Genomic DNA, 17500 nt, shown 5'->3' on the forward strand with positions numbered 1-17500 from the left:
GTAATGGGAAGAACAGGACAGTCTTATGGGGGAGAAAATATCGGATTTATGGCTCGGAATGGCAGATGTATGGGAGGAGGAGAGTATGGTTTTCTAAGGAGGAAAAGGTGGATTGACAGGGAGGGAAGGACAGAGTGAAACGGGAGGGGGGGGGAGGGAATGGTTTTATCCTCAGAAAAAAAAAAAAAAAAAAAAAAAAAAAGAAGAAAGCGATGCAGTTTGGGGGAAAAAAAGGATTTGCGACAAAGAATGCTTAGATTTTGGGGGACGTTTATGGGGAAAAGTGATAAGGGGATTAATGGGGAGGAGGCCTGTTTATGGGGGGGGGGAGTGGGGGATTTATGGCACATGAAAAGATGGATTTATGGGAGGAGATGAATGCAAAAGAAAATTCTATGGCGAAGAAATTTAAGAATCTAAGAGTTTATGTTTGTTTATTTTCTTGTGTGTGTGTGTGTGTGTGTGTGTGTGTTGTGTGAGTGTGTGTGTGTGTGTGTGTGTGTGTGTGTGTGTGTGTGTGTGTGTGTGTGTGTGTGTGTGTGTGCGTGTGTGTGTGAATATATCTATGAACACATACAAGTATCCATCTATGCAAGCATAAATGCTCATACGCACACACACAAACGCACATTGCCGCGTAGGCAACTATAACATATGAATCCTTATGTGTCCACACAAGGCTCATCCCTCGCCCATTCGCGCAGATCCTTCTGGGCGCCCTCCTGGCGTCGCCGCAGCAGGCTTCAGGAGAGGCGTGCCCCTGCACCTGGTCGACCACGGACTTTGCCCTCTCCTGCCGCGACCTAGGTCTCCAGCGCGTCCCCACGGATTGCTTCGTGGACCATCCCGAGGCCGTCAGTCTCGACCTCTCGGGCAACAGCATCGAAAGCCTTTCCGAGGAAGACTTCTCTGGGCTGGACGCCGTCGAGGCTCTCTGGCTCAGCCGGAACGAGATCTCCAGCTTGCACTCGAGGACGTTCCGAAACCTGAGTGCACTGACTGAGCTGCATTTGGACCAGAACGCCCTGGAGGTGCTTCCAGAGGGCATGCTCGCCCACCAGCCAGGCATTCGGGAATTCTCCATCGACAACAACAATCTAATTAAACTGCCACTGACGCTTTTCGCCGACGACCTGCAAGAACCAGTGACGCTCAATTTAACAAGCAACTACCTGCGCGTTGTTCCATGCTCTGCTGTGTCTTCCCTGCCAGGCAACAGCGACGTGTCAGCTGACTCTGTCCAGATCTGGGCTCAGCACGAGGAGGAGATCGCCAGCTGTTCCCTCCTGAACCTGCCTGCTCTGGTTAGCCTGTGCATGCCCACTGATGCCCGCTCCAGCAGCATTGACTGCACGGCGCTGCACGAGCCTTTCTCGCCTCTCAAGGCCTACCTGGCGGAGAGTGAGAGTCGCCGCTTCTACAACAGGACGGACCACATAGTGTTTAGTGCCGATGTGGACGACCTGATGGGCGAGCCTCCGGCGCACGTCAGCTGCCTCCCTGACGACCTGGATGTTGCAGGGTCCTTTTTGGTTTTCCATCGCTACACTCCTGACCTCCACCTAGAAGGTCTCTTCTTTGACCTGGCTGACCTTCCCAGCCACACCTCAGAGCTGACTAACTCGGTCACCATCATAGCTGACACGGTGGTTCTGACACGGCCCATCCCGCCTCTGCGCTACCGCCTCACCGTCTCTGCTCGCACCGTAGTGCTTGCTCACCCTATCCTGATGGAGGCACCGACGGCGCTCTACCCTCCCACAACCACCGAAACGTTCTACCAGCTGCAGGTGTCGGCGGGGCGCGTCAACGGCGTGACGGTGATCCAGTACGAACACGGGTTGCTGAGCGTGCGGCTGCTGGACGGGGCCGATGTCGTGGCCAAACGCAGCTGCCAGCCTCTGCCCGAGTACAGCGAGAATGAGGTGCGCGAGTGGGTGAGTGCCAGGCAGCTGTGGCTGACCGTCTACTGCAGCTCTACCCTGCGGGAGTCTGACGAGCGTGAGAGTCTGCTGTATGCCAGAGACCTCGCCTCCTTCGTCACCAGACTGACTACAAATTGGACCAAAGTAGACATGGTGGGCACGAACCAGAGAGCAACAAACCTGCTGTATGACATTAATGCCGCGCTTTCAAATTCGCCCCTTCCCCGCAATGTCCCTTACCTCAGTGTCAGCGTCTATGCCGAGATGGTTCCCTACCTGGCAGACAACATCGCTATCTACAAGGAAGCTTACGACGACCTCAGAAGAAAGCTTATGGTAAATGCTGAGCGACTCTTCGATATGAACATTCACTTCGAGGAGCGAAAAGCTGACCTGGAGTTCATGCAGAGCAACGCACAGCGCGCAATCGAGATGGCGGAGGAGGTGCACAGCGTCCATTCTGCTCAGCTGCAGAACCACGTGTCCTGGGCCATCAACAGCTGGAAGGCCATCATGGACATCTATGAAAACGTCTTGGCCTCAAGACCCCAAGTCAATGATGCTGTGGATCGGGCCGAAGAAGGCCTCCGGGCGTACAAGCGGCAGCAACGGTTTATTTCGTTTTTAAATGTCGGCACAACGTTCGCCCGCTGCATCATGGGCTTTCCTGGAGGCACGATTGGAGTCATAAGTAACGTCGGGGAGATCGTGTCAAATGCATTCGAGTTCAAGTCATTTGATGAGACCATGGAGGAAATCACAGAGAAGATCGAAGCTGTTAACGTCATGATGGTCAAAACGGAAAACTTCATGTCGACCGTGCCGCCCCTGCCGCCCTCGGACGAGGACCAGCTGGCCTGGCTCATGACCTTCAACGACAGCGAGACGCTGTATGCGATCGCAAGGCAGGCCGGGGTCACTGCAGACCAGTGGGAGTCTGCAGGAGTTTACTCCATCAAGTGTCTTGCAGATGAAGACTTTTCTGACAAAGTTGACGGCGTGAAGAACCTCAAGATGAAGCTCAACGAACTGCGCGTGTGGAGTCAGGCCCTGGCGGAGCAGGTGCAGGCGTTCTGCGAGTACGTGGCGTCCGTGCTGGAGGAGGTGGCCAACCTGGCCGAGGACGCCGCGGCGGTAGAGGAGGGCAACGCGTCCCTCGACAGCGTCAACGGCATGCTGGTCGACCAGGCGGTCACGGAGGAGAACTACAAGGAGCACATCGTGGAGCAGAACCTTGCAGTCCTGGACGTCATGATGAAGCTCTTCCTCAAATCCCGCTCCGACATTCTGGCCATCAATGTCATCCTGCACGAGTACTGCAACGCTTACTTCTACGCCTTCTTTAAGGACTGCGACCCCGCCAACAGCCCCTCCCTCTGGGATAACTACGACACCATCCTCTACAAACTGAACAAGATCCAGTTCGAGTCCTTGAACTCCATCAGCTCCCTGAGCCCGCCTCCGCAGCCCTTCCAGAAGACCATCCGCGTGCTGGACTCGGACTCCGGCTGCGAGGGCGGCGCTGCCATCTCCGAGGGCGCCGCGTGCCCCGTGTCCGCCCTCGCCTTCAGCGGCTCCACCTCCTTCAACCTGGCGGAACATTGGGGCGCCGGCCTCTCCTTCGGCGCCAGGATCAGGATGGACCGACTCAGGATTTACCTCGAGGGACTTCACGAAAACTCCGTGAGTTGAAGCGCCCTTCGCCTTTCTGTAACAGTCGTGGAAGATTTAACAGAGCAAATTTGCGGGTGTCCGTAGATGCGATCTGAGGACTCGAAAGGAAACTACGCCTCACTTTTTTTTTGGTACAAATTTAGTATGATGAAGTAATTTCTTGATGTCACGTGTCTTCTTCCTACGTCCCTTAGTTACGCATCGCATCTTACTCCCCCAAAATTAATCATGGTAAAATACGAGTATATTGATGTACAGACACAAATGTAAGGATATCAGTACGCTTCTCAGAGAGTAATTTGGGCTTCACTGTGACCATCAGGTGACCATCGACGTGAAAAGGCCGGCCATCTTCAACGACACGTACAAGGGCCAGGAGTTCACCTTCCGAGGCCACTTGGAGGAGTGCCGCGTCAAGTACGAGGAGACAGGTAGGTCTGCCTCGGGCACTGCGCCACTACGGAAGGGAGGAGGGAGGGAGGGAGGGGAGAGAGGGAGGGAGGAAGGGGGAGGGGAGAGAGGGAGAGGAAGGAAGGGGGGAGGGGAGAGAGGGTGGGAGGAAAGGGAAAGGGAGGGAGGGAAGGGGGAGAAAGGGAGAAAAGGAGGGAGAGAGAGGAAGGGAGGGAGTGAGGGAGCAGAGAGAGAAAGGGAGGGGGAGAGGGAGGGAGGGAAGGAAGAGGAGAGAGAGGCAGAGAGACATAGACAGAGAGAGATAATGAGAGAGATGTAGGAGAGGGAGAGGGAGATAGAGAGAAAAGAGAAAGACATTTTTTTTTCTACGGGTATATAGATCACCTTTCTCCGAAAAGTATACGCCATCTCTTCCACACACAAACTTTGTATCATTGCCACGTTATGATTCCTTATTCAGAGATAACATGCATACTTTCAACGCCCTTTCCTCGCAGCTCTCCACACACTCCAACCCTTCCTATGGAGACGAGAGAGTGGTAAGCTATGTGACGGACTGCAGCACACACCAGCAATACCAACTGTACTACTACCGCACCTCCCCTGACGGAATGTACACATTCACCTGGCGAGGCTTCCAGCAAGGGGTCGACTACTCCAACCTCACTGCTTTGGAACTATACCTGGAGGGTAGTTGGATCCCCAATTTCTAATTTGGATTCTTTTTTTTTCCCACGCATCATAATATTTCATGATATTTCATGTTTTAACCTTGATGTAAATTCTTTGCTCGAAGCTGCTATCATAGGTAAACCTATAAATATTCTCTAGATTACTTTGGCATTTGTATTTCCTGTTGTGTTTATTCAGTTCTAGTCTATCTGTATTAGTTTATTTCATTAAAATGGTTCCATCTGATGGAAAGTAAATACATTTTCACCTGATACAGATTACTATGAAAAGGGTTAATGGTCAAAACAAATAAATGTGCGAGGCATCGAAGGTCATACAACGTTATGGTAAAGTACTGTGGCAAAAAAAGGTAAAAATGAGTTAACGATTAGGACAAGTGGCCGGAAGAAGGGGAAGAAGAAGAGAGGGAAATGGGAAGAGGGAGAGGAAAAAGCCATGCAAAATTAGTTAATGCGAGAGCTGAGGTCCAAGATAGGGCTGATCCCTTACATGGGGCCTAAGTCTCCATCTCCTAGGCCCCGTGACAAGAGAGAAAGTGTGAGTGTGAGAGTGTGTGAGTGAGTGTGTGCGTGCGTGCGTGCGTGCGTGCGTGCGTGCGGTGGTGCGTGTGTGTGTGTGTGTGTGTGTGTGTGTGTGTGTGTGCACGTGCGTGCGTGCGTGCGTGCGTGTGCGTGTGTATTTGTTTGTTTTAGTCTGTAGTGTAGTGTATGTGATCTTATATGTTTATTATTATTATTATTATTATTATTATTATTATTATTATTATTATTATTATTATCATCATCATAATGATCATATCATTATCATTATTATTATTATCAATATTATTATTATTATTATCATTAATATTATTATTATCATCATTATCAGTATCATTACCATTATTACCAAAGTCATTATCATTGTCATCATCACTAACAGTATCTATATTCATATCTACATCTATGCCCATGTAAGCATTGCATCCATTTGGTAATCTTTCAACATAACCAACCAATTTTATTTTCATTCTAACAATCTTCGGCTAAAAGGCATCATTCTATAAGCTAGATAACACGTTAAGAAACCCCCTAAAACATGCATAAATGAGCATAAACGGACACATGACGACCTCCTTTATTTATTTATTTATTTATTATTATTATTTTTTTAAGTGCCCTATCCCACAAGGACGATGGCAATCATGGATTTCCATGATTTCCTTGGCAATTTTGAGCGGTGGTTTGCCGTTGCCTTCCTTGCACCCGGTGTTTTTATCGAGTCACCTTCTCTTTAATTAATGGAGGCATAAAATTACCCGATTCCTTCTCTCACTTCTGTTCATTCATAAAACAGAGAGGCAAGAATACACCCGAATTTCTGAATGGATGGTATAAGGAAAGTAAAGATATAGAGAAATATATAAAATAAAAATGTGTAATGATATAAACAAAGATAACTAAACAATAGGGAGAATTATGGGTTTTAGAGAGCATAAAAAAGTTTATTGTAAAATGTATAAATTAAAATCATAACATTTAAAATAATAAGGATCATAAAGAAGATAATGATTCCTTCAATAATAATATTAACTGCACTAATCATAATGTTAATAATAACAACAACAACAATAATAATAATAACAATAACAAAAATAATATTAATAATGGTGATAATAATAATAACAAAATAATAATCACAGTAAAGCTAATAATAGCAACAATAGTATTAATAGTGATGATAATAATAACACTAGTAACAATAAAAAGATCATAATAATGGCAAAAATAATGATTAAGATACAATAGCAACAACAGTGATATTACAAAATAATAACAATAATGATGAAAATTGTACCAATGAGGAAATGTTCTTAAAACATCAAATAATGTACCAAAAGCATTAAACAAACAAAAATCTCTTTTGAACAGAAGCAACGCACGTGAACAGGAACATTTTCATGACTTCCAGTGTATAGAGAAAGTAACCGATTTTCGGCTTTGTGCCTTCACCTCTCCCCTTTCTCCTCTCAAATTTGCATTTTATACCAACTATTAATCCCATTGAATATCCATTCCTATTCAGTCAATAAGTCATTTGGTACTCAACATTCCTTTGCAATTCAAAACTAAATTGTTATTCACTATTTTACTATAATGTCAATTAATATTCACTGTCATCAGTATTCTCCCATTGCACCTTTATTTTACACACTACTGAGCACAATTACATAAGTCTTAGTTTGGTGAAGAAAAGACGAGGTGACAAATCGTAAATATATTTCCTTAAAAATAAAATTCACGGAAAATGAGACAGGTAAGGACATCAGAAATTAAATAAAAACAATGTAAATTTACAAACGCTTGTAGCAAAATCCGACACTTCATTTTTAGAAAAATAAATATTTACATTAATGTACATGAGGAATCAGAAGCCATATTTTGCCTGGGTTTGCATTTTAGTCATTCTGTTTTGAGCCCAATTGTTCTTGAGTTCCAGCTCTCTCTCCTTGGCCTGGTGAGCCAGGAAGGTGATCTGGTGCTTCTGCTTAGTTCTCTGTGAGGGCATCCCCTCCCTCTTCTTGCTGAAGCTCTGCGTTGGCTTCTCTTCTGTCAGGGCCTTTGTCATCCACTCATCCCGTGTAAGCAAGGCATCATCCGCACTCACATCAATGAAGTTAATGGCCTCACCTTTGCCGCGCCGCTTCCCTGTCAAACGTAGCATCGCCTCCTGGTCGAAGGATGCTGGCTGTAGGGTATGCTCCTCCTGCTCATTAACTGGATAGAAGTCCTGCTCCTCATTATGAGTCTGATGATACACATTGTCTGTGTATGCATGCATGGAAGCCATAGGTTCACTGACTCTATCTTCAGATACAGGCTGGTTCTGAGAAGGTGTTTTAGAAATCGGGGGCTCAACGTCTGGCACAGTCGTAATTGAGGCGACTGCTCTGCCCAGGGTAGCTGGATCAGGTACTGTCTCAGAGAGTGAAAAGAAGTCAGAGGACCCACCAGTCTCTGCTTCTTCATCAGAGTCATTTGCCTCCACCAAAGCCTTAACATGTGTCGGTGCCTTTCTTGGCTTCTTTTGTGGTGGTTCAGTAGGTCTTTTGGTGAGGATATGGGGCACAAGTGAGCGTTTTGTCTCCTTCACTGCCAAATTTTTAGGCTCGGGCAATACTGCAAAGAGCCCTGTCCCCAGAGATGAGGGTTGGACCTTCTTGCGCTCAGGAATCTCTTTCTCTTCCTCTTCCTCCTCCTCCTCAGCAAACTGAAAAAAGAGAAATAAATGAAATAAGATGGTTTGCCTATAAGAGTTGCGAAAGTTCATTCATGGTATAACAGTTTAATGCCTGATAGTAAATGAATTATCTTTATGTATTTGTATATGTATTCCTTGTAACTATTTGACCCACCACGCACACACATGCACACACGCACAATCAATCAATCAATCAATCACGCATGTAGGTATAAAAAGTGACTTTTTGGCAATCAAGTACTTCTAAAGCCTTGTGTAACCAACTATGTACAAATAAAATAGATAAAGCATAACCACAGCAGAAAATGCATATACCCAGCAGCAATGGCTCAATATCAAGTATATTATACAATGTAGGATATTATCCTATGTGCATTTTTAGTATTAAGTCTTACTCATTATTTCAGAAAAAAAAAGTGTTTATCTAAACTGAAAATGTGAAAATAATCCTTCTTCAGCTAAATGGAATACTTTAGCTAAATGTATTCACCAGAGCAATCTAATAATCATCCATTATTAACCTACTGGATCTGGGTGACATGGACATCTTAACACTAAAAATTTGGGCGAGTGGTGAGCGGCAGGAATGTCTTGTCATGGAAACAGATCTGTCTGAGGGGCAGGTAGTGGGAACGGCTTGCCATAGGGAATTGTTGCCAAATGCTGGGTAGTGGGGACCTCTCGCCATGAGTGCACAAAGCACTTGGAGTGAGATTGACTCAGTGAGCCTTTAGGAAGGGGCTAGTTTGTAAACTCCAGCAGGATTTTCACTGGTCCAGGAGGGTGAAGTTTACCAAAAGTCATCCATGCTGTGGTAGTGTCATCTCCAGGGAGAACACCATGTCAATAAACAGGAACCTATTTTTGCAGCTGCTATTAGCAGTGTAAGGTGTATTACAGAAAACTGACTATTGCAAAATTATAAAATATACTACAAATAACACAATGTTAGTTATTGTTATTGGTGTCATATTGATACAGCATAACAATGAAAAATATAGACCTTAGAAAATAGCTACACAGTAAATAATGTGTCTGCAGAAAAAGGGTAAACAGCAGTGCAAAGAGGAATCTTCATGTGGGACAAGCCTAAAAGCCACACACCCTGGAGTCGCCACTCAAAGAAGCTTAATGCCTAGATTTGGGTCCATGCACCCACTGTGAAGCAGCCAGATCCAATAGGTTTATAATCACTATTCTAAATGCTAGGGAAGAAAGTAATTACAGAAAAAATATACAAGATTTAATAAAGTAAATATATTAGTAATAATAAAATTTGAGAGTGCAAAAATATCTTTAAAAGTTCATATTATAAGCACACAGGCATGAAAACAGTATGTATGCTAAGATAGGCTTCTCCTACTACTAAAGGAACTATCATACTTAGTTGGTCTCTGAAAAAAACAAATGTTGTAATGGGAAACTAAAAAATAAGTTATGAATCAATCCTTGAGGTATAAACTCTATTAATAATAAAACAATATATATATATATATATATATATATATATATATATATATATATATATATATATATATATATATATATATTCTGCATCTCATTTAACTGTGCAGCTACTTCACTACAATATTCCAAGACATCTCACAGATTGTATATTGCATATCTCCTGTTTTTGAAGCAATTTTAAATGTTCTAATGGTCAAAGAATGTGAAAGCAAAACAGTAAGTGAACAAAGGTCCAAGGTTTTAAGTTACTGATCACCTGACAATTATGCTGCTCTCTTCCACTACAGATTGCAACAAGACTGAAGAGGATTTATGAAGAGAATGCAACCAGTTTAAGTACAAGAAAAAGTTCTTGGTTAGTTAATAGCATTTTTCCCATACTGAAAGTCAAGTTATCTAAATAACAAAATAATAAAGTCAACAGAAAAAATTGTTCATCACTGAATTTCAAACAGCTGATGGAACTTTTTCTTCCCTCTCTCTCTAGTCAATAAGATCCTGACATCTTATTGATCTGAAAAATTAGAATTGTCATCTGGTGTTACATTCATAATTAACTGATTTATGGCAACTAATCTTTAAATAATAAAACATGCTGCTGCATTCCCTAGTCTAGAATATTATTACAATGTTTTATTCCCAGTCAAATTTTCCTGAAAGAATATCTAAACAGTTCCACTTGCTTGCTCTGTTGTGCAGAAAATGTTTAATTCCTACCTTCAGCTATTCATATAGGTTCTAATTACATCGGTATCAAATCTATACCTCTTGTCTCTCTTTAATTACTGCTGATCTCTTGCTCTCATTAACCGCTTCCCGACGGGTGGCATGTACGTACATGCCATGGCATGCCTGGACTATCTGCCGGGGGCATGTACGTACATGCCATGGTGTATGTATGGCCATGCCATGAGTTTTATTGTTACAATTACAGCAAAATAATAATTTTTTGCCACTGAAAATGTGATTTAGTAGTTTTTAACACTTTTTCATATTTTTGCTATACTATGCATTTCATAAAGGCTTCTCGGGCTTCCGAGGTTAGCGTAAAAAAAATTACGTTGGTAATCGGCTACATTGGCCAGAGATATTATATAGTATTCAAGAAGTGATGATGTAAAACCACGTGAAAATACCAATATGTATTTTGGGGGGGGGGGGGGGGAACATATTTATAAAAATACTGAACATAAAAGTATATCTATATGGAAGTGATAATATAAACCTGTTGAAACTAAAGTTATCTTATAAAATAACTTGAAAAAAAAAAAAAAAAAAAAAAAAAAAATAATAATAATAATAAACAAAACCTATGGTTTCAGCTCCATGATTCCACACACTACTGATTTTATTCAGACTATAGAGCGAATAATGATCAACTATGGAGTCTACATAACAACAAAAATATCCTAGTCTTGATTTATCAGGAAATATGGCAAATAGAGACCTTGGAAAATAATAATTTTGAAAATACAACATAGGCTCTTAGTATTTTGAAGAAAAGGCAAGGGATGCTGGTATTGGGCATGAGCGGTCACGCATGCTAGGGCGACGATATGAGCCCACGGCAGCGGGGCCCGGGCCACTATGAATACCACCCGTCGGGAAAGGGTTAATCTATAATATAAATGGTGTGCATTTTAATAATTTCTGCACATAACCATTTTTGGTAAAGGTTAAAGTATACAAAAGGACCATACCAGATACAGAAAAATGGTGATTGGAAGTAGGACCAGAGATAAAGCCCCTGGCTTGTGAAATACTGTGATTAGTCAGAAGTTAGGAAGAACATGTGAGGTTAGTGGTGGAAAAGGGAAAAACAGCCCAGAGGCATGTGGTGAAGTATTCATACTAGCAAAGGCTCATAATTACGATTCTATCTGGCAAATACTTGTGTCTTAATGTTTATTTATCTTTGGTTTGATCATCTGGATCATTTACTTATCACTTCCTCCAATAAAACAAGAAGAAAAAAAATGCATTCTCAATTTCATTTATGCAAAATATTTTGCTTGAAATTTAATGAACTTGCAGTGTGTTATCCCTTATTTTGTTATCAGAACCACATTAACTGGAAGAGTGTCATGCAAAATTTATAAAGGCCATTTACTTTGCCTTGAACAGCACTTTCTAATGATACCTGAAAGAGCAAAATTGTTGCAAAGATAAGACATACCTATTATAATGGAAAATCTCCAGTGAAAAAAAAAACATTAATTATCAATATTACAAAAATACATCACTAATTATTTGTTCAAATACTTGGGTCAAGTTCAAGTGTGCTAATAAAAGGTTACAGTAATTTTACACAATACCTTCGCAATGATTTTGGTATAGATGGATTCCTTTCACCTTCTAGTACACATATATACAGGAATTATGCTGCAGAGCCCCCCTAGACCCCTACATACTTGGCCACGATGGTAGGAGAGGGCACGAAAGGTAACGGAAATTACGGGGTAAAATATGAATAATATACACAGAATCAATCTCTATATAGTCTAATGCAGGTGGTTGTGCCACCTGCAACAACCTCCGCCCAGGAAAAAGATTCCTCCATGTATTCATAGCAAGAGAGATCGCTGGACAAACTCAGCATCAGATGTTCCCACATGTTGGTCGTCTGCTCTATTCTGCTGTGAATACGAGGATTTTTTGTTTTCCTAGGCAGGGGGTTGCAGCGGGCACAGCCACTGCAATTAGACAACACGTTGACTGATTCTGTGTATCTTACACGTAATTAACCCTCCAATTTCTCTGGTACCTTCCACTCCCTCCCCTGCTATCAGGACCAAGACTGTCACTAATGGGGTGGGTTTCCATGGCATAATTATGATATATTTGTCTGGTAGAGAGTGAGAGGGATCCATCATTACCCAAACCATCGCAATCAGTTATGCAAAAGTATTGTGTAAAATTACCAAGGTAACAAACACCTGAATGCAGAAATGTTTACCTCAGAAAGGGATGGAATAATGAACTGTATTTTTTTCTTCTCCTTCTTCTTTTTAACTGTAACAGACGCACTGGATGCACTGCTGATCTTCGAGTCGCTGCCCCCCTCCTTTATCTTCTGGGTGACCTTCCAAGTGTCCACGGTCGGCACATCCGTCACCTCATCCACCTCTGCGCCTAAGGGGATACTGGCCCCCAGAGTGCCAGTGATGGGCTTGGCACGAGGAATGGCAGCCAGCAGACCAGTCCTGGTTTCCGTGGCGACATCCTCGTCGAAATCTACAATGTCATCCACGCCGGTGCTGAGGCCCCCGGGGTTCGCCTCTGCCTTGGGGTTGCCCTTGGGATCGATCTGGGACTGGCCCGACCCTTGTCACTGCTCTCCGATGGCGGTTGGCCTTGCTTTCGCCGTTGACGATGGCTCTGGGGGATTCCTCGACATCCTCCGGGTCACTGGCGAGATCGCTGTCGTCACTGTATGCAACAAGGGCCATTGCAAGACCGTATTTTGCTCCTTTGCATGTGTTGCGATTGTTTACTCGGGTGCGTTCGGACACGTTAGTAATAGGACGCCTTCTGTTGAATTTAAACTTCGCCTTTATCTACACATGTCGGCTTCAATTTTATTGTGGGATATATGGTTTCGGTGAAATAGTAATAATGGTATCATAATTACCGCTAATTCTAAGGAATTAATTTAGCAAACATTATGTTTTGAAATATACGTGAATTCATTCGGACGCATGCAAAACACAAACTGTTGGTTCTTTTCTACTTTATAAAATTACACTTTGTTAGATATCGAATACTGAACACAACATAGGAGTAAATGATAGTATAAGGTCAATTAAAACTAATATGTCTCTGTAATAATCACTAACAAACCCCAGAATACTTTACGCGCGTATGGACTACATTTGCGTTTCCTTTCGTTTCAAGCTGAAGGGAATTCCGCATAATTCCCTCTTAACAATTCACATGCATGTCAAATGAACTAACAAATAAACCGTCGCAGTCTATGAAGGTTTGATCTGATGTATTCAATTTGGAAGGAGCGGCGTCGCAGGCAGAGCGGTCGCCATGGCAACGCCCAGGTGAGCAACGCCAGGGAGGTTACGTGTTGCCTCGCTGTTCAGTCATCTACTATGATCGTTTTTCTCCTGAGTCCGATGACGTGCGCTTTCCAGGGGACCGCCAGTGCTCCTCAGATGTTCAACATGCATTCGTAGAGAGAGGAAAGGCATCAATGGAGTGTCTGTTCTGGTGTTTCTGAAGAGCTTTCCAGAGTCGACATGTAGCAGGCCAAGGTCACACTCGCTCTAACAATAATAGACCTGTAGCTGGCCTTGTGTTGACAGAATAAGTCAGACGGTGAGAATATGTATGCGTTAAGTGAGTGTAATGCTTTACGAAAATGGTAATTTGTAATATATTTACAATTGTTTCGACAACCTTAGAGCGAAATATGAGCATAGCACACATGGCGTTCAAATCACCCCATTCCACTTTGGGCTTATGCAGACTGTGAAGTTTTACACCCTTGAAATAAGCTCCTGGGCATTCAGAATTATAGTGTAATCAGTATCGGAATTCATAAATGTTTATGAGAATGAACTGCTTGTGGAATTTGGTAATAAGAGTCGCCTCCTCCGTCATGGCCTGGGTGCCCAGGGCACGGCTGTGCTGCCAGCCCGCTGGCCTGCTGTTCTTGTGTGTTAGTGTGGGCGTGTTTATGGTGGTGAGAATATGGGAAAACCTTCTTCCAAATGCCCCCGCCCTCCCGCCCACGCCCCTCAGTGCCAGCCCTCTCTACCCGTCCCGTCTCCCGCTCCTGGACCTGCAGGACTTCTCCTACGTCATCAACAACGACGTGTGCGGCCACGGCAGCGACGTGTTCGCCGTCGTCATCGTGCACACGCACCCCGCCAACCGGGAGGTGCGAGACATCATGCGCGCCCAGATCCCCCAGCAGGACCTGCAGGACGTGGGCGTGCGGCGCGTGTTCCTGCTGGCCCGCGCCGAGTGGCACGACCAGCAGCTGTACCAGCAGACGCCGCAGTCCGACATCGACCGCGAGAACGTGCAGAACCAGGACATCGTGCAGGGCAACTTCAAGGAGCACTATCACAACCTGACGTACAAGCACGTGATGGGCCTGCAGTGGGTGACGCGCTACTGCTCGCAGGCCAAGTACATCATCAAGATGGACGACGACATCGTGGTCGACCTGTACCAGTTCCGAGACCTGCTCAGGTACAGGTACTACGAGAGGACCAACCTGATCCTGGGGCTGCTGCAGGTGGAGGCCCGGCCGGTGCGCAACAAGGAGAGCAAGTGGTACGTAAGCGAGGCAGAGTTCGCCGACGACTTCTACGCCCCCTTCATGTCGGGGTGGGCGTACGCCATGACCCTCGACGCCGCCCGACGAATTGTGGCCGAGTCGTCCGCGGTGCCCTACTTCTGGATCGACGACGTGCACGTGACGGGCACGCTGGCCGAGCGCACCGGCGTGAAGCGCGAGGGCCTCAACCGCTTCTACACGCTGCACGTCGACCACCTCTACTGCTGCGTCGAGCTGCCCGAGAGCGCCGAGTACCTGTGCGACTTCCTGGCGGGCCCCTCGGATGGCGACACCGCCGTCATGACCAAGGTGCTGGGCCATGCCAGGTCCTGCTACGTCAACACCTGCTACCGGAGGCCCCCGGACCACAGCGTGTCCAAGATGTGCGTGCGGACCAAGGTGCCCCCCCTGGCACCGCTCGGGAAGGGGCGCGGGGAGATCGTCAGGGTGTCAAGGTAACGCCAGGTCAAGCAGGCGCCCGTCGACGCTGCCGAGGCTCAAAGTTCAAGGGTGGTTGTACTAGGTCTTTAAAAAAACTCTCTCTCTGTCTCTGTCTCTGTCTCTCTCTCTCTCTCTCTCTCTCTCTCTCTCTCTCTCTCTCTCTCTCTCTCTCTCTCTCTCTCTCTCTCCTCCCCTCCCTCCTCCCCCCCCCACTCCCTCCCTCCCTCCCTCCTCCCTCCTCTCTCTCCCTTTCCTCCTCCTCTTTCTCCCTTTCCTCCTCCTCTCTCTCCCTTTCCTCCTCTTCTCTCTCCCTCTCCTCCTTCCCCTCTCTTTATTCCCCCTCCCCCTTTTTTTTCCTGTCGCTCTTATTTTCTTTCTATTCTTCAATTTATCGCATTGTGTACATAGCTAAGGTATGTTAACAACGTGATCTGCCCAGTGTTCACTTGCCAGTAAGACTATATACCTATAAGGTAGTCATTAATGGAATCTATATTCTTGTATTTGAAACAGTGTATAGTTTTTTTTTTATATAATTTTACTTTGTCGAATCAAATGTAAATATGTACATAGATTTATCCTTAATATTGTAATAGCCATTATATTTACAAAGAAGATGTATCAAGTGCCATTAATATCAAAAGCAGAATAAATTAATATCTGAAACCTGATTTTTTTTTTTATTTCACCGTGGATTGTAATTTAACGAAAGGAAAGGAAGGAAATTCAGTATTTGCTTATTGCAAGGAATTGATAAAAGTATTAAACAGCGATAATTTCTTGATCCTGATTTATTTTCAAATGCTTTTGCGATTTATTTCAACTGAGAACAATAACTGAATGTTTAAATTCTGTCAGTTTTATATTTTCATTAAAAAAAAAAAAAAAAAAAAAAAAAAAAAAAAAAAAAATATATATATATATATATATATATATATATATATATATATATATATATATATATATATATATATATATATATATATGAGGTTCCTTAAGAGACACACCAATTGGGTCTCTCCCGGCCTTGTTACGCCATGTATAGAAGGTGATAAAGGAAGTATTTTTTTTACAGTTAAAATTATAATTACTTATTATTTTATGTGTGTGTGTGTGTGTGTGTGTGTGTGTGTGTGTGTGTGTGTGTGTGTATATATATATATATATATATATATATATATATATATATATATATATATATATATATATTATACATATATTATGTATATATTATATATACATTTATATTTATAATATATTATATATATATATATATATATATATATATATTATAAGGCCGCGGTGGCCGAATGGTTAGAGCATCGTGACTCAAGACTGTCACGACGGCAATCTGAGTTCAAGGGTTCGAGTCACCGACCGCCACGTTGTTCCCTTGGGCAAGGAACTTCACCTCGATTGCCTACCTAGCCACTGGGTGGCCAAGCCAGTCCAAGTTAAGTGCTGGTCCCAAGCCCGGATAAATAGAGAGAATGATTACCTAAAAAGGTACCACCGGCACTCTCCGTGGAAAGGAACTGGGGACCCTACCACGTACTCACTCCAAGAGCATCACAACATGAAAACTTCAATTAAGTATCATGCTGTGACCACGGCGGCTCAGACATGAACCTACCGTTAGAAGAAGAAGAATATATATTATATATACCATATATATTATATATACAATTATTTATCATGTTATATATATATATATATATAAATATATATAATATATATATATATATATATATATATATATATATATATTATATTATATATATTTATTATTACAAATAAAATTAATTATTATTTTACAATTAGAATTTAAATTCCGTCAGTTTTATTTGGGTCTCTCCCGGCCTTGTTGCGCCATGTATGGGTGATAAGGGAAGAAACGATTTTGTTATTATTGTTTTACAAAACAGGATGCAATCACATTATCAGTCATTATTATTATTATCAGTTTGGTTGATCATATCCTTCTGTCTTTAAGATAGCATGTCGTGGTTCCTATAAGTATGTTCGTAATAATGACTCATCAGTTAGAGAGCAAGTGACTAGGAAAATTTTTAGGTATCGTTCCGGCTAAAGTTACTTAGGTTTGTCTTATCAATATGATATGGCCACTAATTCTGTCGCTATATTCAGTTATTAGATAGAAGCATTTACGTTTGCATACTGTATAAGACATGTTCGTATATATTATTATTATTATTATTATTATTATTATTATTATTATTATTATTATTATTATTATTGTTGCTGTTGTTGTTGTTGTTATCTTTAGTATTATTCTATTATTGCTATTATTTATAATCTATTCATTTTCATATTAGTAGTATCATCATCATCA

General features: G+C 43.1%; 3 protein-coding genes across 3 annotated transcripts in view; 2 read left to right on the top strand and 1 right to left on the bottom strand.

Annotated features, from left to right (window-relative positions):
- LOC119574685 overlaps nt 1-4845 on the top strand; it is a 6581-nt gene extending 1736 nt beyond the window's left edge. The window contains exons 2-4 of the mRNA XM_037922075.1: nt 705-3608; nt 3922-4030; nt 4508-4845. Of these exons, the coding sequence (XP_037778003.1) occupies nt 705-3608; nt 3922-4030; nt 4508-4617 (3123 nt within the window). The 3' untranslated portion in view covers nt 4618-4845. The remainder of the gene's footprint in view (nt 1-704; nt 3609-3921; nt 4031-4507) is intronic.
- Nucleotides 4846-6944: 2099 nt separating this feature from the next.
- Nucleotides 6945-12994, bottom strand: LOC119574687 (proline-rich protein PRCC-like). Its single transcript, XM_037922078.1, is given in 4 exon segments — nt 6945-7952; nt 12367-12725; nt 12728-12757; nt 12760-12994. Coding segments are annotated over 4 exon segments (1332 nt in total). The 5' UTR covers nt 12860-12994; the 3' UTR covers nt 6945-7109.
- Nucleotides 12995-13418: 424 nt separating this feature from the next.
- LOC119574688 (beta-1,3-galactosyltransferase 5-like) lies at nt 13419-15318 on the top strand. The gene has a single exon (XM_037922080.1). It carries the CDS (start codon nt 13963-13965, stop codon nt 15163-15165), a length of 1203 nt encoding a protein of 400 aa, XP_037778008.1. The 5' UTR covers nt 13419-13962; the 3' UTR covers nt 15166-15318.
- The last annotated feature ends 2182 nt before the right edge of the window (nt 15319-17500 follow it).

Source organism: Penaeus monodon, chromosome 6, assembly GCF_015228065.2.
Source record: "Penaeus monodon isolate SGIC_2016 chromosome 6, NSTDA_Pmon_1, whole genome shotgun sequence".
Taxonomy (NCBI): Eukaryota; Metazoa; Arthropoda; class Malacostraca; order Decapoda; family Penaeidae; genus Penaeus; species Penaeus monodon.